General features: G+C 42.2%; 1 protein-coding gene across 5 annotated transcripts in view; it reads left to right on the plus strand.

Moving 5' to 3' along the window:
• LOC118208611 (semaphorin-3F-like) overlaps positions 1 to 21,171 on the plus strand; it is an 80,994-nt gene extending 59,823 nt beyond the window's left edge. For 3 of the 5 annotated variants that reach the window (XM_035383454.1, XM_035383457.1, XM_035383455.1), the window contains 12 exons: positions 1,069 to 1,188; positions 2,839 to 2,978; positions 4,195 to 4,309; positions 9,145 to 9,214; positions 10,618 to 10,762; positions 11,668 to 11,890; positions 13,725 to 13,813; positions 14,187 to 14,228; positions 15,089 to 15,246; positions 15,569 to 15,651; positions 15,808 to 15,941; positions 18,009 to 21,171. In XM_035383454.1, the coding sequence (XP_035239345.1) occupies positions 1,069 to 1,188; positions 2,839 to 2,978; positions 4,195 to 4,309; positions 9,145 to 9,214; positions 10,618 to 10,762; positions 11,668 to 11,890; positions 13,725 to 13,813; positions 14,187 to 14,228; positions 15,089 to 15,246; positions 15,569 to 15,651; positions 15,808 to 15,941; positions 18,009 to 18,458 (1,769 nt within the window). In that variant the 3' untranslated portion in view covers positions 18,459 to 21,171. The remainder of the gene's footprint in view (positions 1 to 1,068; positions 1,189 to 2,838; positions 2,979 to 4,194; positions 4,310 to 9,144; positions 9,215 to 10,617; positions 10,763 to 11,667; positions 11,891 to 13,724; positions 13,814 to 14,186; positions 14,229 to 15,088; positions 15,247 to 15,568; positions 15,652 to 15,807; positions 15,942 to 18,008) is intronic. The other 2 variants (XM_035383456.1, XM_035383458.1) reach the window with 1 other exon arrangement.
• The last annotated feature ends 2,530 nt before the right edge of the window (positions 21,172 to 23,701 follow it).

A 23,701-nucleotide genomic window follows, 5' to 3' on the forward strand; every position in this document is an offset into this window, starting at 1 on the left:
TTTGTAATGAGGATTGTGAATAGGTCTGTCCTGTCCATGTGTTCCCTTCCAAAGGAGTTTCAGACTGTTTGTAGTCAGACCTTGAATGACTCTTTATCCCAGAATTTCAAGCGCATTCGGACTTTATTTTAGCCCAGCTGGCTTTAGTGGAACAAACAAGTGCGAAACAAACACATTATATTCCCCTCTGCTTTTACTCGTATCTATGGCTCACATCTGGGAATCCTATTCAGCTGAAGACTAATTTGCTTATATCTTGTCCTATATCCACACACTGTACCCACACCTAGAATGGCTCCTTTAAACCCACATTCCACCTCTTGTAGGAAAGATTGCGGAACAAAATAGTGCTTAATTTTTTTAGTTCTGTTTTCTTACTCTGGTGCTTTGCCTCAGCTCCAGGTCCGTTGAGCACCTGCCCATGTGCCAATGGTGTGGCATGGCACCTGTTCTGACCTCTGGTCTCAGGCAGGTTGTCGTGTAACCCTCTCAGGATCCCACTGCTTAGCAAGGTCCTGCATCACATCCTGCCACTGTCACATGTGTGCGTCACATTTCCCCCTCTCAGCCTCTCTCTGACCTCCCAGTGTTATCCTCCTCAGCACCTGCCATGTGCTGTCAGTCTAGGCTCTTCCCTCGCTTTCGTCTGGCTTAGTCTATCCTGCGTCTATTTCTCTATACTCCGCCTCGTGTGACTGTTCTTGCATTCCGTCTGTTCCGCCTCCTTGTTCCTGAGTGTCCTGAATAATGACCGAATTAAATTAAATTAAAAGACAGACACGATGAGGGCAATGTGAAACTATGCAGGACGAATGGGACACCTGTGCTTCTCTACTGTGTCTGGGGGGTAAGGAGATCTCCTGCTGTTTGCGCCAAGGGTTCTGTGGGTGGCTGAATATCAAGGATTCAGCATTCCAGATCATGAAAACATCTCTCTCTTTCTCGCTCTCACTCTCTTTCTCACTCTCTCTCTCACTCTCTCTGTCTCTCTCTTGCTCTCGCTCTCTCTGTCTCTGTCTCTCTCTCTCTCTCTCTCTCTCTCTGTCTCTCGCTCTCTCTCTCATACAGATGGTGAGCTCTACGCTGGGGTCTACATTGACTTCATGGGAACAGACTCCGCCATTTTCCGTACTCTGGGGAAACAGACTGCCATGCGGACAGACCAGTATAATTCCAGATGGTTAAATGGTAACAGTTAATTTTTTTTTTAAATGTTCCATTTTATTATAATTTCTGTCAGCTGTGAGTTTATCAGGATGGATTATCCTGTTATGTTATTTCTTCGTATCTCAGAATCATTGTGTATTATTTATGTAAATTATACTTTGTCTTTAGGTTTTTCTTTTTGGCAAGTCTTTACTGTTTCGCAGAAGCTTGATAAATCAGTACAGTCACTATTGCATGATCGGGTGTGAACATTTTCTCCCATTGTGTTTGGCCCCATGAGGCTCCCAGCCCTAGTCAGCGCTGGCACAGTAAGGGCTCAGTGCAGTCTTTGGGGTATATCATTACAAGCTCATGCTTTAGCTGGGTTCACCAACCAAGAGCCCTGTGCATTATCTTCTTCTCATTGAATGTATTTTATTTTAAAATGAATCATCATGAATGCATGCTCTGAAGGGGCACTCATTTCCATACCAGGCAGGCATGAGTGTGATTGTCAGTGAGACTTTAGTACCTGCAAGCATCAGACCAGAAAATGAACATAGCATTTCTTACACCTTCGATCTGTGACTGTTTTTCTTTTATAGACCTGCAGTGGTGTCAAGAGTGCCATCACACTGTCGTCACACATTTCCAGCCTGTACCAGCTCGTAAATGGGCAGATAAACCTGAGCTATAGATAGACAGGACGGAGAGAGCCGCAGTCTCCCTTGAAGCCAACCCACTTACATAATGCTATTGAATCGTTTTTGCGGACAGGTGGCGAGGCATAAGAAATTGTCTCCGTGTCAGAGAAACCCCCCCCCCCCCCCCCCCCCCCCCCGGCCTTGAATTGTTTCCTAGCAAGACCAGACATCCCCCTCCGCAATTCACACTGCACACTCACATATGAGACTCCCTTTCATCCACCCATTATTCAGTCATTGGTCTGGACCCCCTTCAGAGGTCACTCAAGGACTTTCTGTTCTGTTTCTGTCCCTCCTCTATTTCCAGAGAGACCGGCAGCTCACACTGATGGTGTGAAAGTCCCTTTCCGTGCCCATTCTATAGTTAATGTGTGAGCTTGCTGCAAAGAAATATAGGTCATATGCTTTGTGCAGCAGCTATGGGGAAAATGGCAGAATTGCAGTCACAAGTTGCAGAAACAAGTGCTTACCCCAGGAGGGGTACACAAGTGCTTCCAGACTGGACTCATCCAGTGTAATTAAGCAGCAGCACCCAACATAAAGAGAATATTGTAAAGCTACCAATGAGTTATGATGTTGTTTTGATATTAATGATGTCTTCCTCACTCTGAGGAAGACACCATTCACATATAAAAGTCTGTTGTACCTGTAACTGGTGCCTGATGTGAACACCACTCTGTTTGTAGCTTGCTGGAGACATTATTAATTCCTTTTATTCGGAGTGCTCATGCTTGCTCACACTGGATCCTCTCCTTTAGTCTTCTGCTGTCAGTGACACATTTTTGATTCCTGAGTTTGTTGAAGCACTGAGGCATACCCTTAATGTTAAACGAGAGATTCCTGCTGCTTTTAAGTGCATTGCTTACTTTTCTTATCATGTTAATGGTATGTGTCCACCCAACATGGTCTCCATAGGAATAGCACTCTTGCTCATCTTCTTGGCCTGTCCTCCCCTCATGCTCTCCCTCCTATCTCCTTCTCTCCCCAGACCCCACATTCATCCATGCACACCTAATTCCTGACAGCGCTGAGAGGAACGATGACAAGCTGTACTTTTTCTTCCGGGAGAAAGCCTCAGAGATGGGCCAGAATCCCGTGGCTCAGTCTCGGATCGGCAGGATCTGCCTGGTGAGTTTCGGAGCGGACGCACGGCTGGCCAGACGCCAATCACGCATTCAGCGCAGGCGGTGTGACACGAACGTCCTCTCATTTAAACACATTAAACTGAATAACCTCCGCCCACCCTCAGCAGTGGACCCCTTGTTTGTGTTAGGAGGACGCTCTGGAATGCACAAGGACGGAACCTTCCGGTAAACAACGTGTACTTTCTGTTTGAAAGGGGGGCGCCCCTTACCCAGCCCCATATGGCATGTTCTCCTGGCTGACAGTGTGATCACCCAGGGCCCCAAAGCAGGGAGATTCTCTTTAAAAGGCACACAGTCCTTCAAATATGGCTGGCTGACCTGCAGAAGGATTTCGTGATTGGCCACTGAAAACACTGGCCTGCCCTCAATGAGAAATGAGCAGCCCAAGAGAAAAAGAAAACAAACAAAGGGGAAGTGTGTTTGTGAGCTCCGCTGGGCCCTAGTTCACACACACGCAGAGCAGAGTTTACACAGGCAAGTATATCCCAGTTCTCCAGCCCCTCATGTGGGTCAGCCTATGACCCTGTGTGAACACTCATCCTCTCCATCTCAGTAGAGATGACTCATGTCTCTCACGTATGAGAATCTACTGATCTTTACTTATATTGTCTCCATGCACATCCACTCTACATGCAAGAATGTACTGTATACAGTACTAAATTAATATTCAAAATCTACATCATACTCAATTTTTCTGAATATTTGTGACCTATTACAAAATATGACAAATATTTGAAAATATTAATAATATGTCATAAGGTTAAGAGTCTTTGAATAATATTAGAAATATGGTTAGTTTCAGGAGAAATATTAGCATGATTAACATCAACACTTGCTTCAAAGAAACTGAATTCCTGCTATATTTTATAAATATATCTCTGCTGTGTTATTTTATTTCATCCCAGTCCTTGAAATAGCAGTTTCCAAGTTCAATATGTTAAAATGGGAATGTGATAAGTGTGAGTCACACAGTAAATCACACTCATTGGGTTCTGGAATTTTGGCTGGTGTCTGCAACAGATGGGACTCAGAAAAAGGAGAGACACTGTTCACTATCTTATCTTGTTCAAAGACAATGTTCCCTGCGTGCTTTGCTATTGTTTGAAACTGCAGTGTATTTGGATACATGTGGATTGGGTGGGTGCTTCCACCTTTGCCTGCGGAGGTGATAAAGGCATGTCTCTTTTAACCCCCTGCAGAACGATGATGGTGGTCACTGCTGCCTTGTAAACAAGTGGAGCACCTTCCTGAAGGCCCGACTCATCTGCTCTGTGCCGGGGGTCGACGGGATCGAGACACACTTTGACGAACTTCGTGAGTCCTCCTCTCTCTGTTCCTCCATGCTATTTTATCCCAGCCTCTGTGGCTTTCTGTAATTTTTCCTGACCTCCAAGTTTCTCTGAAGGCATTCCATCCTCTGAGTTGTTTCATCAACCATTTCATTCTCAGACAGGCAAGCTCTGAAACACCTTGTTGCAACTAAATGCCTAGCCTATGCTTCAGGTGTACAGTAACTGCCTTCCAGTGCCTCTGTTTCATCATAGCTTAGAAACTATCATCAATCTATGTTGTGGTCCATTTGTCTAGCATTTTTTAAAAGGCTGTAATATGCACCTTTCAGCTGTTTTGTTGTAAAAGTACATTACGGTCATAGGCCCCAACAAGAAGGGAAAAAACAACAATGATAAGTGTCTTGCTTTACTATTAGCAGAAATAAAATGTCTCTTCCATATTTCCTAACACTTATCAGCTGCCTCCCTCTCTCTCTGTCTCAGGAGAGGCTTACAAGTAAATTGATATGGCAGAGGGCCTCGAAATTCCTGCCGCCGTGTCTAAAACATGATGGTTTATCTGGGCGTGCAGCCAAATGAAGATCAGCTGAGGGATGAGGAGACACGGCTGATCCCAGATCAGCTTGTGGGTCAGGTTTCCTCTCTGCCTGTCCCAAAACCTGACCTGCAAGTACTGTACCTTCTCTCCACCTGTCCAGACACCTCTCTTAAAAGATTTATTACTCACATACATAGTTTCTTTCAAACCAATGTATGTGCGTATGTGTGGAAAGCAGGAAGCGCATCAGAAATATGTCTGTTTAACACACTGAAAATGAAATGGACCCAGATTGATGGGGATGAAGATTTTTGTTCCTTTTATTTTCTCTCACTACATTATTTTCATCATTATCCACTTGAAAAAATAATTCATCGTAATTCATCTAAAGTATTAATCTCAAAGTTAGAATTCTCTATATGCAGTCTGACCTCAATATATTTCAAATGTAAGTACATATTCTGGGTGAAACACTCAAGTTCATTTATCTTCTCTGTGCGCCTGTTTCTTTTCTCTTGGGGTCTGTTCCACCCATTTTCACAAAGCCTAACAACGGGTTGTCAGTTATCAGCACTGACTCAGCACAGTTATTCATAGAAGGCCCCAAAAGCCCTGCCCTGCTGTCATGCTAAACGAGTTTCACGCATCATCCTTCATGCCACAATCAATTAACACCTTCACATTTCCAGTAAACAAGATGCAGATATAAACAGTGAACAGATTAGTTCAGAATAAATGTTGAAAGTTAATATATATAGGAAAATGGGCTGCCAGTAGTATGTTTGCCAGCTAGTTAGGTGACCAGATCCAAAATCAAAAAACCCATGTATTCCTATTAATTTCATGTGGAAATGATGTGCACAGTTACCTAGCTTGTGACATGACGTTCACATTTAATCTAGTTTCAATGTATGTAGGGCTAACTGAATGCAAAAAAATCAGCTATTCACCATTGGCTTCACCATTTGATGAGTGGTGGTTTGATATGTGGTGTGAGATATCTAAAATGCTCACAAAGCCCATGTTTTTTTTTGTCTGACCTATTGATGACTACACATGGATGGCTTGAATAGTTCTCTCTTGTTCATAGTCTATATTTCAGCATCGGTTTCTTTCTGAGTGTCACTGGGCTCCCACTGGTCTGAGTGTTAACCTATTGACAGTGCCAGTGCCAGTCTTGGCCACTCACTGTGGGCCTGCAGACAGACCTTGCCCTTGATCTTGTTGTCCACGTAGCAAGCAGCAGCTGATTGGATATTGCATGAGAGCTCTGTCATTAGAAAAGAGTCCAAGGCCAGGACAGACTGAGTTCATAGATGGAAGGGGAGGAGATTTTATCAGAAGGCTAGGCTTCCCGGACAGATGCAGATTGAACAGTATGGAGCTCATTGCGGATCCGTTCTGAACCAGCCATCAGGGATGTCTGAAGTCTGAAGGGAGAGGGTATGGGCTTTGTTCCAGTAGAGGAAACTTGAAATTTTTAAAATGTGGAAGCAAAGTTTTATTATCTGTAAAGCTAGAGGGGAATGCCAGTTCAGATTATGGTTCTTTTCATAGCTCTTATTATCATGCAAACATGAAATCCCAGAAGTCAACTCCGACAGAAAGAGTTATAACTGTTAGCAGAGATTTAACAGTGATTATCCTTATTGTCAGCACTCCTGAGTAATGGAGTATATTATTACAGGTGTTTAGCGAAAGCTTCCATAATTTTACATACAATCCATTTGTACAGATGGAGATTAATTTTCCTTCTTAGGGGTTCAACAGCAGTGCCCTACCTGGGATTCAAACCTGCTACCTTTGGGCTAGAAGTTCAATTTCCATTTGGCTTGGATTATCATCTGAATGTGATTCTTTCTCTCTGTATCACCTAGGGACTCCTATGTCTTTTTTTTTTTTTGCAATGCTGGTGCAGACAAATTGCCCTTCAAAACAGCCCACAACCCTGGCGTACCCCCAATCTCTGCTTATTGTAACTGTGAATATTTCTGATATGATCGTCTCAAAGCTGTCTCTCTGAATCTTGCTCGGCCTCCATATCACTCTCAAAACCCAGGAGGCTCCTGCCAGCTGCATGGGTTGCTGAGGGTGGCTGAGGGCGAGTGAGATGGATTTTGCAAAGCATGAGAATCACGTGTATCGGGCCTCTTTGCTTCCCGATAATCTGCGGTCCACGAGTGAGATCATGACCAGGGATGGTTCACCAGACAAGTGCTTAAATGGCCTCTGGCTCTTCCAGGCATGCAGCCTAAAAGGATTGACTTCCATCACAAATCAATTCTCTAAACAACACACAAGGGACAAGCTATTTTCCACTGTGGAGAACAAGCTTTGTAATAGGGTAGTTCTTAAAAAGTCAGTCTTATTGCAATTATTCCCCATCATCCCTTGCCCAGGTTTCCTAAACTGCATCGCTTAATACTTACAATAGCCCTACACATGCCTGCTGTGGATGTAAGAATCCAATAATGCTGTCCTAACATTACTTTAGCATTGTAGCAGTGGTACAAACGTGGCTACAGCATTAATGCTGCTTTCTGATAATGTTCTGTGTTAACTGGTAAGACGCATAAGGTGTCTGTCTTTTTGGATACACCATAAAAGGTCTTAAAAGGAATAAATGTGGCTGCATGTTCCAAGTTTAGATTTACTTATTATTTTTTCTCCCTAACTTTCGCTGTCCATAGCCAAGAGGACTGTCAGGCAGGAGTCAAATGTGTTACGGATTTTTCACTTGTTTGCCAAATTTTAATTCCGGTTCTTGTGTGCACTCAGCGCCTGTCATTGCTGGGCCACAAATGTAGAATAGAGGATTTTTTTTTTTTTTTACACTTTTATGAATGTCAAATAAAATCCACCAGCTCCCCACTGGAGAGAGAAGAGATTTTACTTCACAAGATCAAAGAAAACAACAAACATGAAAGTTGTCAAAATGTCTTAATGTTAATGGTTAGTGCACAAGCTAGGAGTTAATATTCTTCTGTAGCACCATTTAAGTGGTGTTATGTTTGTTATTTATGTCTGCTAAGTTCTGGTATTCTGTGTCCAAGTTACACCTTGATTTACATTTTTGGACAAGGAACAATTGCTGAAAGTTTTTTACAAGGATGTTTATTTTCCAAAAATTACGAAGTTGTGACTAAAAGTTGGAAGACTAAAAAGCTTGATTTGACACTTAGCTATAATGTATGCTACTTCAAATATTTTTGTGGTTTGCACTTGTAAAGACTTGCGGTTGTCAGGTTTTTTTTTTTCCCTGCATCTCTTCCCTCGTATTTGGTGCTTAGTTTCTTGGGTACACTCCCTTCTCTCTCTGCAGTGTATTCGTTTCCCTCTGGAGAGCATATCGCTCCAGGTGAAGCCAAGACGGAAGAATTCCATCAGCTGTCCACAGATGTGGCCTTTTCTCGCTGATTTATCGCTGACTTTTGTGTTTGTGGCCGGGGGATAATCCGCACGCAATTTTTGTGTCTGCGGGAATCGAGAAGCATGTGGCTCCCATTATCTTCTCATCATGCTGGGCTATCCTCATCCCAATTCCCTCTCTTACACTCCCGTAATTTTGTCTGTTTTAGACAGTATGATTAAAGGCTCTTCTGAGGCTGCAACTTTCCTCTGCCTGGCTCCTGTGAAAATCCATGAGGAGTAAACCTTTTTGCCAATCATACATTAAATCAGGGGTAACTGCATAAAACTCCTAGGTGGAACAAGAATAATGTTATCGCAGCCATTGAAGTGCTTCACCGCAATGTTGGCACTTACTGATACTGTTCAGCCAGCATCATCTTACTGTGTTTTTCTCTCTGGGTTTTTGGTTGCCTAATACCTTTTTCAGTTTATGTTTCTCCTGTTTTTGTAAGTTGTATCTGGGGTGGAAAACACTTGCAGTGTTTCAATGGAAATGGTGTAATGTTGTCCTGGTGTTGGAGCTTTATATCTTGTCTGCATGACTTTGGTCTCATCATCATAAACTGGCATTTGCAGTCCATCACAGATTTGTCCTTGGATGGGACTATGGTTGTGGTTGATCTGAATCTGCTCCTGTCCTGGAGTGGTGTTACTTTCCCCTGGTTTGTTCTTTTCCACACTTTGGATATCTTTCTCTCTGTCACTGTTTCTCAAACCGTGCTGCAACCTCCCTCATAGTGTGTTCTGGAGATTAGCCAGATGTAAATAACAGGTTGAATGCTCCCACCCTGTACACGGAGCACACTATGAAGTATTAACTACCTGCCAAAGACTTGAGATCTACAGTATCAGTGTGTGTGTGAGTGTTTGAGGGACATTCCTGACTAATGTTAATTTTTGTGTTTCAGGGGATGTGTACATCCAGCAGACACAGGACACTAAGAATCCAGTCATCTATGGCGTCTTCTCTGTCTCTGGGTGAGTACCTGACCCAGGTTGGCTATCTGCCTCAATCAGAGGTGAAAACAATGTCATATGGGATTGTCCCGAAAAATACAGGGAACAAAAATAAACTTTTTATTCCCTGTTTTTCTCCACAATTTCCAAAGCATAATTGAAGAGATGTCGCTTCACTGGTTCATCAGAATGGGAGGGTTCACACAAGCATATGTGTCCACCAAAACTCTTCTGTTCACTTTGCTCTTTGCAGTCTGCCAGCTGAGCTGTGCGATTACTGGTGGCATAGCTACAGTCAAGCACAGGCACTTGACTTAACCAGAGACAAGGGGCTATAACCAGGCAGTAGAGTACCTCCTGACTGAAACCCTCAACCCCTGAGCCACTATTCATGGCCCGGCTGGGCTAATGGCTGCAGTCAATACTGGTGCAGTCCAGGTGTGAGTCTGGACCATGAGGTACCATACTTAGAAAGATGCCTCCGCTGGATATGGCACCTAACATCCCTTGCAGACTTAATGTTAATCTAAATGTTAATGAAACATTAAAAGAGAAGAATGTTACCATGTCAGGGCTTTAGAGTACTGACACGGTCTGCACAGCAGAAAGCATAAATGCACTTCCTGTCAATCTGTGGAAAACCTTTTCCCTCCTCGAACCCTTCGTAGCACTGAGTCCATCAGCCGCATTAATAACCCTCCAAACCAATTATAATTCACGGAAAACTCACAGCTGCCACCACAGCATGGACAGTAATGAAACCTGAAAAGAATGCACATGGAAAGCCAGTCCTGCAGCTGTGATACATGGCAGACCATGTCCCCAGATGTAGTCCCGCCAACAGTGACCCCTCCCCCTAAATCCAAATAACAAGACCAATGGAGTGCTGGTCCATTCCTGTGTGTGAAGGGATAGCTGCCAGACAGTTGTAATACCCTCCTCCATCGTATGAGCCTGTCTGGGATTGGTATTAACTTGGATGTGGAAATGGTGGGTGGTTTTTAACATTGTAAATTGGAAAACAGATGTCTGGTTTTTCTATTCCCTTTATATTTTAGTTTTTTTTTTGGAGAATTCAACAAAGAGGTTGCATAAGGCCAGCTGTGCCACTTAGAAGAGTTGGCTAGGCGCTGCACAATTTGTTTCTGACTTTAATACTAAACTGTAATAAACTTTGTAGTCCATGTTAACACTGTTTCTTGTACTCCTTCACTAATGAGTGTAACTTTATGGGAAATACTCAAACATGAATCCACTATGAAAACATTAGCAGAGATACCACTCAATAAATTTGTTCACAACATGGATTTATTTGACACCCCCTCTCCCTGTAGACTCCCTCTGTAATTAGTGTCTGTTCTCCATTGCATTACATCACACTGATGCAGTCCATGCCTTGCTGACAGCACTTTCTTCCTCTCCAGGTCGGTGTTCAAAGGCTCTGCAGTGTGCGTCTATTCCATGGCAGACATCCGCATGGTGTTCAATGGGCCCTTCGCTCACAAGGAGGGGCCCAACTACCAGTGGGTGGCCTACACTGGGAAGATCCCATACCCCCGGCCTGGGACAGTAAGTCCCTGCACACCCCTGTTTCCACTCCACATATAGAAAGTTTAGAACTGCATGGTTTTATCAGTCATTTCTTGTACTAAATTAGTGGAAATGCTCTTTGTTGTGTCTAGTTTCTAGAGAGCAGATTAAATATATTAAATTACTTTAAAACACATTAAAATTTATATAGTTGCAATGAAAAAATGTTATGATATGGAACGTCAAAATCCTAAAGTTTGATATTTCCAGACTTATCATACTATCCTGCAGCAAAACTAGTCGGCTGTATGTCACTTTGACATTTAAAAGAAAAAATAACGAATACAAAAGTATAGTGGTTTGCTTATAGAAATAAGCAACTAAATACTGAAAAATCTTTTGGGGGGGGGGGAAATATATTTGGGTGGGCTGTCCAAACAAACTAATTGTATGGGAAACACTGCTATCCTAGTTTCCTCAGCTGCACATGACAGCACCACCTCCATCAATATCTCCTGAGTGAGGTGATTCACATCTCGACTCAAGAAATGCTTTCACCTGCAGTAGATTGAATTATGGCACTTAACACTATTTATATCTGGTCTGATTAAAGATTAGGTATGAGTAAACATTGCTAAGTTATTAACTGAACATTCTCAGAATTTCTCAGTGTGATTCAGTGAGGCTTTTTTAGATGTGGGCAGTCACCTCTTGGGGATTGCTGTGTATTGTACTTTAGTTTGATCAAATTACATCATGTTGTCTCATCTTTGTAGCTGATTATTTCAGAAATAATCACAGAGTGTAAACAAATGTTGTGATGAGACACTATTGCAACAGAAATACTAGTTTTGGGGTCAGAAAAATGGTGTCCATATTGCAATGAGATCTGGTTGTTCTGGTGATGGTAAATGACCACTTTGCTTGTGTACTCTTTCTTGCAGTGCCCAGGAGGGACATTCACACCAAACATGAAGTCCACCAAGGATTACCCTGACGAAGTCATCAACTTCATGCGGAACCACCCGACCATGTACAATGCTGTGTACCCGGTGCACAAGCGCCCCCTGGTGGTGAGGACAAACGTAGACTATGAGTTCACCACCATCACGGTGGACCAGGTGACAGCTGCAGATGGGAGCTATGAGGTGCTTTTCCTGGGGACAGGTCAGTTATCACTCTCTCCAGCTGCAATTTGTAGTGTTTGCTACACTTTTTTATTTCTGCTCTCTTTAAGACATAAAAACTAGAAATTGCTGTTTTCTCTGGAAAGGATTCATTCAATCTTCTTTGCCTTTATTTGTTTTACATGAATCACACTTTTTATTATATTGAAGGCTTCAGGTAAAGTAATATTTACTTACACCATTAGAGCCAAACTAAATGATAATGGGCAGATTACCTCATCTAGTCATATTGGACCACCTCTCTCAACGTTGTATTATTCTGATTGGCAGCTTTTCATCAACTGAGACAATAACCAGATTAAACTAAAAAATAGCTCAAATGTGATTGAACCACTCCAGAAGCAACATACAGTATTGAAGTGACAGCTGTCAGTCACAGCAGCCCTCCAGCACAAACACACACACACACACTTAAACTTTAAATCTCTTCTTGATCTTTTAAGTAAATTAAATTAGTAAATGAAAACTGAAATTTTATTGTGCAAATTAAAATGTGTCCTGTATTAGTATCATGCTAACAGGGATAAGGAACATGAAAATGTCACAGTGAACTATGGGGATTGAAGAGAGTTGCTAAAGCAGGCAGGAAAGTGTGAAAGTTCCCTTTGTTTAACGCACCACTTTAAGAAATGCCATGCTTTTGGGGTTAATTTGGAGATCAGAAAAAAATATTATTGCAAGGTTCTGCGTTTAGATCACAGCATGAAAATATTGTGAAAGTAACTGGTTATTTTTGAGACTGGTTCTTTCCTTGTACCTCAAGGAACAACATATACATTTTACCATCAAACTTACCCTCAAAGTGAATAACAGTTTGCTTATTATTCCTGTTTTTTTTACATACTGGAAAAAAGATACGAAACCACAAACCCAAAGATGCAGTGTAGCCAATTTCCAAGGGCCTGATCGCTTTCTTGCAGTGGCAAAACATCCTGAATATAAACAAATAGGTTTCTGCCAACTGTAGTTCTTTGTGAAAAGTCAATCACAGGAAGCTTGAATTCTGAGGGACAAAAAAAACTTGAATATCTGTCAAAGCAGCCAGATGCAGTAGCCCATTATGGAGTTATCTTAACAAATCTGAAAATTCAGCCTTAGTTATTAAATGTGATTTCACAATGGAACCCGGTATCTCTTTGCAGCTTGATTCCGTCAGATAATCGGTCTCCTTTGAAACATGAATGTAGAGCCCAATCTCAGGACGTAGCGTGACTGTGGAAAAGTAACTGGGAGGTTTAAGGTGGCCCCCATTGCCGTCACGGCCTGAGAATTTTGATTCCACAAAGTCAAAACAAGAGGCTTTTTCAGTGGGAAGAACATGTTTCCCCTTAAAAAGTGTATGGTTGGCTTACAAATTTTTAAAAGCCCTTTCACTCACGTCATTTGTTAAGAAAGAAAGCAGTAAGATGTTATGAGCAAATCTGAGTGTCTTTCGTCTTCCTATTTCTGCTGCTAAATAATTCCTTTTGTTCCTTCTGTTTGAACCTGTTACGGGCGATATGACATCACTTCTACTGAACACATGTCCTTCTGAATTGTCTCTTTTTTTGTGTCTTGTCTATCATGTTGAACCAGGACTATGTTTAATCAAAGACTAATGGATTCTGTGTGATGGGCCGGAATGTATCTTAAAGTAATGGAATGTTTTGTTCTATCATGGGCTGTCATTAAAGGACAGGCCAACTTTAGTTTGATGTCTTCTTAAGGCCACCCTGCATCACAGATATTGTATGTTCAAGTGCATGCCAAAGGAAACGTGTCAGACTTTAAGGGCTAAAATGGCTCACTGTGCTCTGCTGGTGTACACTGCACAGATCGAGGAACGGTTCAGAAGGTGATCGTTCTGCCCAGAGATGACTTGCAGACTGAGGAGCTGGTCCTGGAGGAGGTAGAGGTGTTCAAGGTGAGTCTTGCTCGCTCCCTCTCAGTTTAATTCAGTTCAGTTCTACTTGCATTCCTCTATTTCTGTTGTTACAAAATGTATAAATAACAACAATTACAATGTGGTTCTTCCATTATTCCAAGTCATGAAAAGCAGATCACTTATCTTAAATTTTTTTCCTTTTTCTTTCTGTGACTCTCTCTTTTTTCTTTGCCTCAGTCTTTACAGTAGAAGTGATTTACAATTATCCTACTTTAGCTTTACTTTTCTCATAGATCTCATTATAGATTTTTGGCTCTGGAAGGTTAATAACCCAGGATACAGTAATGATAGAATATGTTGATAAAGCTGTCAAAACATCAGTGTTGATTGATTGTCTTCTATTCCATACTAGGTTCCAACTCCAATTACGACAATGAAAATTTCATCCAAAAGGGTATGTTGATGCTTGAATCACTGAGCAGTTAATGAATGAATGACAGATCTAATAAATCATCAGAACCATCTCTAATAACCCAGTTAATAACCCAAAAAGTAAATGGCAGAAATGTTAGGGGCAAAGGACAACTTTCTTTCACTGAAATTTACGTTAGTTCTACGCTGGATCAATACTCCTAGAACTGACCTTACGCCTCCATTCAGAGGGACAATGAACAAAGAATGGAAAAGTCATAAAAACATTATTCCAGTATTGTCTGTGTAGGTGATTAAGCTGTTGTCTTGTGATTTATGCATGACATTCAAGACAAACAGAGTTGCACAGGAGTTCTGTACAATCCCAAAGGTATAGATTTACAACGACCAGTCGTAAAACTGCCAAAGGTGTCCACCTGTGCATACACCTGGGGAGATTCCTTTATCTCAGATCCTGAGAGTGCTCAGGTAGACTGTGACTGAAGCATGCTGGGATATTAACACAGCTGTTTATGGAATCCTATTTGAGTTTACTCATTTGTTTCCCAAGTACACTGTCCATCAATTAGCTTGCATTGTAACTCTAGTTAAAAAGGAGTTAGCAAGCCTTTCTTTTCTTGTGGGAATCCACAAAGCTGTATCTATTAATGTGAACGTGATAAACATTATAATTATAAATATATTATCTATACACTATAATATCAACATTATAATATTGTTTTTTACTGGTAAACAGAAATTCTATATTCAGCTCCATACAGCATGACCCTGTGTAATGAAAACAAAAAAATTCTTTATTTTTGCCCTCATCCAGAATAATATGAACTTCGCACCCATAGGCAAAGCTCTGATATCCCACTGCTCGGTTCTCTCGCTCCACAGCAACAGCTGTATGTGGGGTCGGCGGTGGGCGTGTCTCACCTGGCCCTGCATCGCTGTGACGTGTACGGCGAGGCCTGCGCCGACTGCTGCCTGGCCCGCGACCCCTACTGCGCCTGGGACGGCAAGTCCTGCTCACGCTACTCTGCTTCTCAGAAGAGGTGAGGATCATACACGTGACCGTGCGTGCATGCATGCGCATGTGTGTGTACGTGCATGTCTGCATGCATTCATCACTGTGTTCATACAGTGTCTAGTCATTCTCTATTAAGGTAACTCTCACTGATAGAAGCAATATGTTTTTTGAAGGGGTCTGTAACAGGGGACTGATGACGTACTACAATAGATTGTCATATGAAACTGTGTAGAATTCCTGTGGTTAATTGTATGGGTCACTGTAGCATCTATGTTTAACAATGTATGTGGAGAGTTTGGATATCCAAAGATCATATTTGTAGTTAATATTTCTATTTGGAAATACTGATCTGACCCCTTTAGGCGCAGCCGTCGGCAGGATGTAAAGTATGGGAATCCCATTCGGCAGTGCAGAGGATACAACTCCAATGGTAAGTCTGGTCCGCTTACTGTGATTCCAGTCAGCTATGGCAGAGGTAGTTCATTTAATCCATTTATTATGAAGTGTATGTGTATATATAGAGATGGGTCTCCTGGTGCATGAGAGCAATTTCCTGACAGTTGCCATGGTGTTGTGTTTGCCTCAGCCAATAAGAACACCCTGGAGATGGTGCAGTATGGGGTTGAGGGCAGCAGCACCTTCCTGGAGTGTCAGGCCAGGTCTCCACACGTGTCAATCAAGTGGCACCTGCAGAAAGATAACAGCGACAGGAAGAAAGAGGTGGGGACCTCTCCGTCCATCACATGGTCCTCCTCCCATGAGGGCAGCCCTGCCCTTCAGGCACCTCCCACAGGGCACCACCCATTCATTCAGTTCCCGCCCAAAAGGGGCAATAACACTAGCCGTTCCAGGCTAACTACCCCAATTTACAGCAGAGACAGTTACTTACCACTATCCTTTGTGCACTTCAGTATGCTGAAGATAGAGTAAGACCACACATATAAGCTACAGTATAACATTCTCAAACAAATAATAACTCTTTGAATGAGGTGACTTTTCCCATTACCTGCAGTTTAGCTTTACACACAAATAGCATAAATACAGTGTATTGACTATGTTGAATACATGTTTAACTGTACGTGTGATGATTCTAAGGTGAAGTGTGGGGAAACGTTACCATGCCCATCCTGTTTCACAGGATGTAAACTTAGTGCCAGTCCTGTTTTCACTGTAGAAACACAACTCCAGTCAGGACACAGAAGACTGTTACTGGCTGTTAGAACACATGCTATGGTAAATGGGTATGAGAAAGCATTAGAGTAATACTCCTCGCTGCTTTATACTTACACTGTAGAAAATCTGCATTACCATATTCAGTGACAGTTAAGATTTTTATGTTTACGGAATTTGGTGGATGCTGTTGTCCAGAGCAATTTACAGTGCTTTGAATGTAATAGACCACTTAAAAGGTCAGACACCATAAATGGCATTAAAGCCCACACCTTAGCTAGACATAGTGGTTAGAGAGCCATATTTGTATTGAATAGGCCAGGGGCTTGATTAGTCATAAGTGTTTCACTGCTCTACACACCCCAAGTGTTGTGTATTGGAAACATGGTGGGCCTGTGCGTGAAATTTAGGAACAGAACCATGGAAAAGGCGTGAGTGAGAGGGCGGGGTGGGAGGCAGGCCGGTTCTGCTGAGACCTGGGTGAGGCGGGCTTCTTCTGCCCGTGAGAGCAGGAAACTGGCCTCTGCGATAATTGGCCACTGGCAGCAGCGGAAGATGGGAAGGTCTGGTTTAGTCATTGCTCGCACGAGCAAACATTATTTTCCTCCAGTTGAACAAAGGGCGCCCTAGCCACACCCCTGGCAATAATCTGAGAAAAGAACATGGACAGTAGGAGCAGGGGCCAGGGGTGTGGACTCGTTCTAAACCGATGGTCCAGCCTGGCTTCCTGGACTGTGTCCCTGGGACCGGCTCCGTCATCCTCTCTCATTCCTCCGGCTCCATCTCATTCCTCTACCCAGGCAGCAGGGGGCATTGTGGGGCAGGGATCACAAAGGCTTGGGTTGCGGCTCTGGCATGGCTCTTCCAGGGAATAAAGCAGGACTGTAAAACTGCACCTCTGGAAGAGGGTCTCCTTCACAATCCCACCATAAACACAGTGGAAGCTTTGTGGAGACCAGAGCAGGGACTCACGGAAAGGGCTTAAGCCCCCCTGTCTATTCTCAGATGCTCACAGTGCAGGCTTCCATGCTGACTCATGCGCTGTATTGTCCAGGGAGAGATCTGGGAGGAAAGTGGGAAGCGTTAGCTTAAGCAACCACAAAAACAATGGCTTAAATCTTTGATGAAGGGCCAGAAGAGAGTGCTGCCCTGCCCTGCCCTGTATCCATGGATGACTGTGTGTCAAAACACATTAAACACAGGAAGGAAGGTTGGCTCGCAGTGTAAAGCAGAGTTAAGGGTACAGTCAATAGATCCACATCCAGGCTTGGCACTGTGGTCCTTCATGTCCTTCTGGCAGATGAGAGTTGAGAGATGAAATCAGAATAGTTATCTTTCACACACATGCCCTATTGCTCCAGTTACATTAGGCATGATGTTGATTTACTAGTAATAAATCCAATGAACAAATAGAGATATTGTGCGTGAAACCTCTTTTCTTGTTCACAGTTTTCTTGTTTTCTTGTTATGCACAGTTAGTCTACACCTCATTAAGTTTAAGATGTGTGGGTGTACATTTCAGTAAGGACTCATTAAAATTTGTGGTAGTGCTGGTGCATGAATCTCTCTCCTCTCTCTCTCTCTCTCTCTCTCTCACTCCCTCTCTTCCTCCCTCAGATGCGGTCTGACGGGCGGGTTCTGAAGACGGAGCAGGGTCTCCTCCTGCGTTCGCTGCAGCTGTCAGATGGCGGGGTGTACTACTGCACCTCCACGGAGAAGAACTTCAAGCACACGCTGGTCCGGGTGCAGCTGCTGGTGCTGTCCGCCCGCGCCATCAACAACGTGCTGGCGGAGACCGGTGGCCCGGCTGCCTCCACGGCCTCGCTCCAGTCCAGCGCCTGGACGCCCAGCGCCGGGCAGTACAAGGACCTCCTCACCATCCTCAGCCAGCCCGAGATGAGCCTCATCAACCAGTACTGCCAGGACTACTGGCACCTGGGCAGTGCCAGTCCCAAGGACCCCATGCTGGGCTCCATCCGGGGGAAAGACCTGAAGGAGCTGAAGGAGCAGAAGAAACCGCGCAACCGTCGGAATCACGACGATCAGATCGAGGGGCAGGAGACATGAGGAGTTTGTCTCCCCGCCCTCCCCCTTCCACGCTCCGCACACACATATGCACCCACGCATGCAAGCGCATACACACAGATACATGCATACATGCATACACCCATCCCCAAAAATGGGAGAGACTCATTCAGCAAAAAAGAGTTCAATACTACACTCAAGAGACACCAAGCTAAATAAGCAACAGGAAACAAGCAGGCAGAAGGTTCCTCTTAACAGTTTAACTAAAGATAAGATACACAGTATTTATTGTAGGTTGTACATAGTATGATTCTGTGGATTTCTTTGTTCTTAAATAGAAAAAAAGGCTCTTTGTGTATAGATAACTTCTGGGCAAATATTGTTATTATTGTTATTGTGATAATTAATTTTAATATTGTTGTTATTATTACAGAAATCTTAATTTCTCATCAGCGACAATTCTATATTGAAAGTGTATACTGCAGTAACTGAGGGGAAAAAGGGGTTTTATAACTGGGGAACAGGACTGACAGATGGGTTATAGGTAGAACTTTCCAGTTTTGACTGGGAGGTGTATCACTGGTGACATGGTACTTTTACTCAAAATTTGAAAGATGTGATGGAGACTTGGTTCCTGCAGCCACCCAATAATACACATGCACACATGCACGCACACACACACAAACATACAAACACACACAATCTCTTGTGGAAAGCACTGCTGTATAATTTCATTGCCTCCATAAGTGTCCATGTTTCTAAAAGAAACAATCTTAATAGATACCTTTCAACTGAACCAAAAATCCTCCCACGCTTTCAGTAGCTTCTTCCATAAATGGGCGAGGTACGTCCATTTGATGTTCTCTCCTCAGAACACGTTTTATCTACCTTTGTCGTGTCAACAGTTTTTTTCACTGTATTTGTTACTCTTTTGTGAGTCTGGTCTCTTCCAAAACAATCTTCAACACGTGTTGTTTTTTTCCATGTGTATATATTACTACTAAATACTGTACCTGTGATATTATACAAGTTGAAAAAAATTGGTTTTCTTTGGGGTAAAATCATTTGCCTGTGAAGGGAATAATAGGGTTGCATTGCATGACATTTCTAAAGCACCATAGAATTAAAAAGTAGACCTTTAAAATGTAAACCGTTACATATTTATAGATCAGCATAATGTCATCAGTCATGGTAATGTACAAGAAGAGGAAAAAGTCCCTTCTGATCAGCTGGGTATGTAGAAGCCTAGTACCTTGATGGGTGATTTAGAATCTGGATAGAACAGAGAAGACATTTTGGGGCATGTTTCTGACATGGAATCTGAAAGAAAGTCACACCATTTCGGCCTTTGGCCAAACTTGAACAGGGTAAACGCTATGCTCCATTGCTTCTTCCAGTCAGTTCTCACTTAAGCAACACTGGTGTTTGAGCTGCCAAGCTCAGGCTATCATACCGCTCCAGACCTAGGAGAATGGTGTTTACAGCAACCTGGCCTATACTAAGGACACTGCAGCCCTACTATGCATCAGCTCTTCTGTTTCTGACTCATACACGTAACAGATTTCAGAGACATGAGTTGGCATGTGAACATCCGTTACGGAATGTGATGTCACCTCTTGAGAAGCAATAAGAGTATGATTAGTTCCCTTGGCTGGTGACCTTGGTCTTTAGCTCAGTGGTCTAACCATATCTTTTGTGGTGTAGAGAAGTGGCAAGGGTGTTGGTTTGAAACCCAGACTAAATCTACTCTCATGACACGTGCTTAGAGTAGGGCCAGGGCTGACATGCATTTTATGGATATCCGGGTTGAGTTTGGCTAAAGGGAGACACTAGCACATAACATAATGTGGCAGAGATTGTCAATTTCTTGCTGCTTACCCAATTGCACAGAAAAGTAAACCAAGCACAGGTTAAACAATAAAGGAAGCCTCCACCTCTTTGACCAAGCAATACCACTTTGGCTCCAAGTACAGAGATATATACACTGTATGTATATACACCGGGAACTTTTAAACAGAGCGTGACTCATACCAAAATCTTGGGAAGCTGGCTTTTCATTGTGTGCATGAAATTTATGTGTACTGTATATAAATATGGAACAAAAAGCTATGTTGCTGTCTTTATTAAATAACAAGAAACAAGTGAATGTGTATCTTTGTGAATTAATGTCCGTAAAATGCCTGAGGAACTGACTCAAGGTAGTAAAAAAATTAAGTCTAAACGATGGAGAAATGTAAAGCATCTTGAGATTGAGCCACTTTCTCCATTTTACTTTCTCTACATTTGTTCAGAGCAGGAGTGTCCAGCCTTAGCTGAAAAGGGCTGGTGTGGGTGCAGGTTTTTGTTTTAGCCCAGTACTAAAACACCTGATTCTACTTAAACGTCTTTATGGAAGATCATGATTAGTTGATTAGTTGAATCGGGTCTCCTAGTGCTGAGCTAAAAGGAAAAGCAGCATTAACACTGGCCTTTTTCGGCTAAGGACACCCTGGTTTAGAACATGCTGTTTCACCAGACTGCTCCTGTTTGACCACCTGTGATTTCACAGGGTTACAGCAGAAGGTTGTACAATTTGTTAGTATTTTTTAAATGCGTGTCTTTAGTTTCTTTTTTTGTGTTTTTAAAGAAAGAATATTCAGTTGTTGAATAAAACTAAATGCACAGGTGATGTTATTGTAATGACTCGTGTTAAATTACTCTTCCCCTTCCATTGTTGATGTTGCTGACTAATAAATTAAAGCTCTATATTTTATAATTATGGAATGCACTGCTCTCATTTTTACAACAATCAAATTCCTACATTCTATTCGCCTACATGTCATTTCAGTTGCATTTAATAATGGAACCATACTCATGAAAGCCATACTGATTCTTCTGTTTTACTCACCTGCTCCTTCTTCTCTCAGCATTTCCCCTTTTACTGTAGTCACATCTGAGGATTTCTGGAAATTAGTTGAAAATTCCCATAATATTCATTATGCAATTTACAGTATATTAACTGAATTTCAATCAATTTAATGAATGTACTAAATTGACCTCCTCCCTTTTACCCCCACCCACAATTTGTATTCACAAATGCATCAGCAACTCAAAGTTTCAAGTTGCAGTCTCCGGTGATGAGCAGCAGGGAGCTCTGGGAACAGAACAATGTGAGCACCACTGAGTAATGAGAGTGAATTGAAATCATCTCATTAATCCCGTGACTGCACTGAAGCAGTGTGGCTTGTGGGATATTCATCAGAGCGGCACTGGTGGATAGATGACTCCAATGTGGTTCTCTGAATAGGTTATTCCTCCACAGACATGAATGCAGAGGTAGCTTTCTTTCCAATCCACTGACACTCAAGGCCACCAGGTATCAGTAATTATCAGCTATTGTGTTTGTAATCCACTACATGTACTTTCTGATTCAGAATTAGCTTAGCCAGTTTTCATCCGGACCCCAAAATATGTGAAATTGGTACTCTGTCAACTGGGAAGCCATTATTATGAACAAATTCGTAATTTAATGGGGTATCTCTCACAGACTTTCTCTTGAAAGAAGATACTTTCTTTAAATAATTTCCTTAGTTGAAAAGGGCCTGAAATGTATGTCCTTCATGATCTCTCCCTTTTTAATATACAGTGAGCTCCATAATGTTTAAAAAAAAAAAAAAAAAGAAAGAAAACTTTTCTTACTCTAGCTCTGTACACCACAATTTTAGATTTGTAATCAAAGAATTCACATATGGTTAGAGTGCACATTCTCAATGTTTATTTACAGGTATTTTATATACTTTGGTTTCATGTAGAAATTACAGAACTTTTTATACACAGCACCCCCCCCCCCCTCCATTTAAAGGCACTATAATGTTTGGGATATATTAATATTGTATAATTGAAAGTAGTTGTGTTTAGTACTTTGTCACATATCCTTCACATGCAATGGCTGCTTGAAGTCTGTGGCTCATAGACATCACCAGGTGCTGAGTATTTCCTCTTGTGATGCTCTGCCAGGCCTGTACTGCAGCCACCTCCAGCTCCTGCTTATTTTTGGGAGCCTTACATTTTTTCTTCAGTATAAGAAATGCTTCTTCAGTGGGATTGAGATCAGGTGAATGACTTGGCCAGTCAAGAATTTTCTTGTTCTTGGCTCTGAAAAACTTGTTTGTTGCTCTAGCAGTATGTTTGGGACCGTTGCCTTGCTGTAGGATGAATTGCTATCCAATAAGTTTGGAGGCATTTGCATGAAGTTGAGCAGATAAGATGCTTCTGTACACTTCAGAATTTGTTTTGCTGCTGCTAGCAGCAGTTACATTATTAATGAAGACAAGTGAGCCAGTACCTGTGGCATGTTGGGCAGTTCCTTTTGGCCTCCACACTTTGCTATTGCCGTCACCCTGATTCCAAATAATCTTGGTCCTATTTGTCCAGAATACCTTTTTCCAAAAATTTGCTTGGTCTTCTAGATGTGTAACCTGGCCATCCTGTTTTTGGGGCTAACTAGTGTTTTGCATCTTGCACTGTAGCCTCTGTAGTTCTGTTTGTAAAGTCTTCTGTGAACAGCAGCCACTGAAACATCTACCCCTAGTTCCTGAAGAATTTTTCTGATCTGTCAGACAGGTGTTAGGGTTTTTTTTTTTGTTTGTTTGGTTTTTATTTTATTTTTTTTATTTTTTTGGGGGGGGGGGGGGTCGTTTCTACATGGTGAAACCAAAGGGTATATAAAAAATACCCTTTAATGATAATAGCTGAGAATCTGCACTTCAAACACATGTGATTTGCATGATTACAGATCTATAATTGTGTAGTACAGAGCCACATCAGGAAAAAAAGTCTTTTTCCCAAACATTAAGGAGCTCACTGATTCTGGTGTGTAGAATTATCTTGCCTCCACCACAACAAAAATCATATATTTTAGAATTGCCCATCAATATGTTTGTCTTATGACTATGCCTCTTTCAGAGGACACCTGCTGAATTAAGATCCCTTTCCATCTTCAGATTGAGGTCAATAGGATCTGAGAGGTGAAACCATAAAGCTGTTTATGTGTCTCGGATACTTTGGTTGTAAGCTGTATCACAAGGAAAAAGATTCTTCAATGTGCAAAGGTGAGGCAAGGAGAGACAGTGAGGCAACAATACTGAGAGAAACACCAAGAAAAGAAAACTCAAAAAGAAGGAAACTCTCCAAATGTAGAAAGTGAAGGCACAGCAGTGATGTTATGATATAAACTGTAAGCTCTGAGTATATTCTCACAGGGATGTTTGCTCAGGAAATAAAAGATTGCAGTCCTTGTTCTGTTT

This window comes from Anguilla anguilla, chromosome 11 (assembly GCF_013347855.1).
Source record: "Anguilla anguilla isolate fAngAng1 chromosome 11, fAngAng1.pri, whole genome shotgun sequence".
Lineage (NCBI taxonomy): Eukaryota > Metazoa > Chordata > Actinopteri > Anguilliformes > Anguillidae > Anguilla > Anguilla anguilla.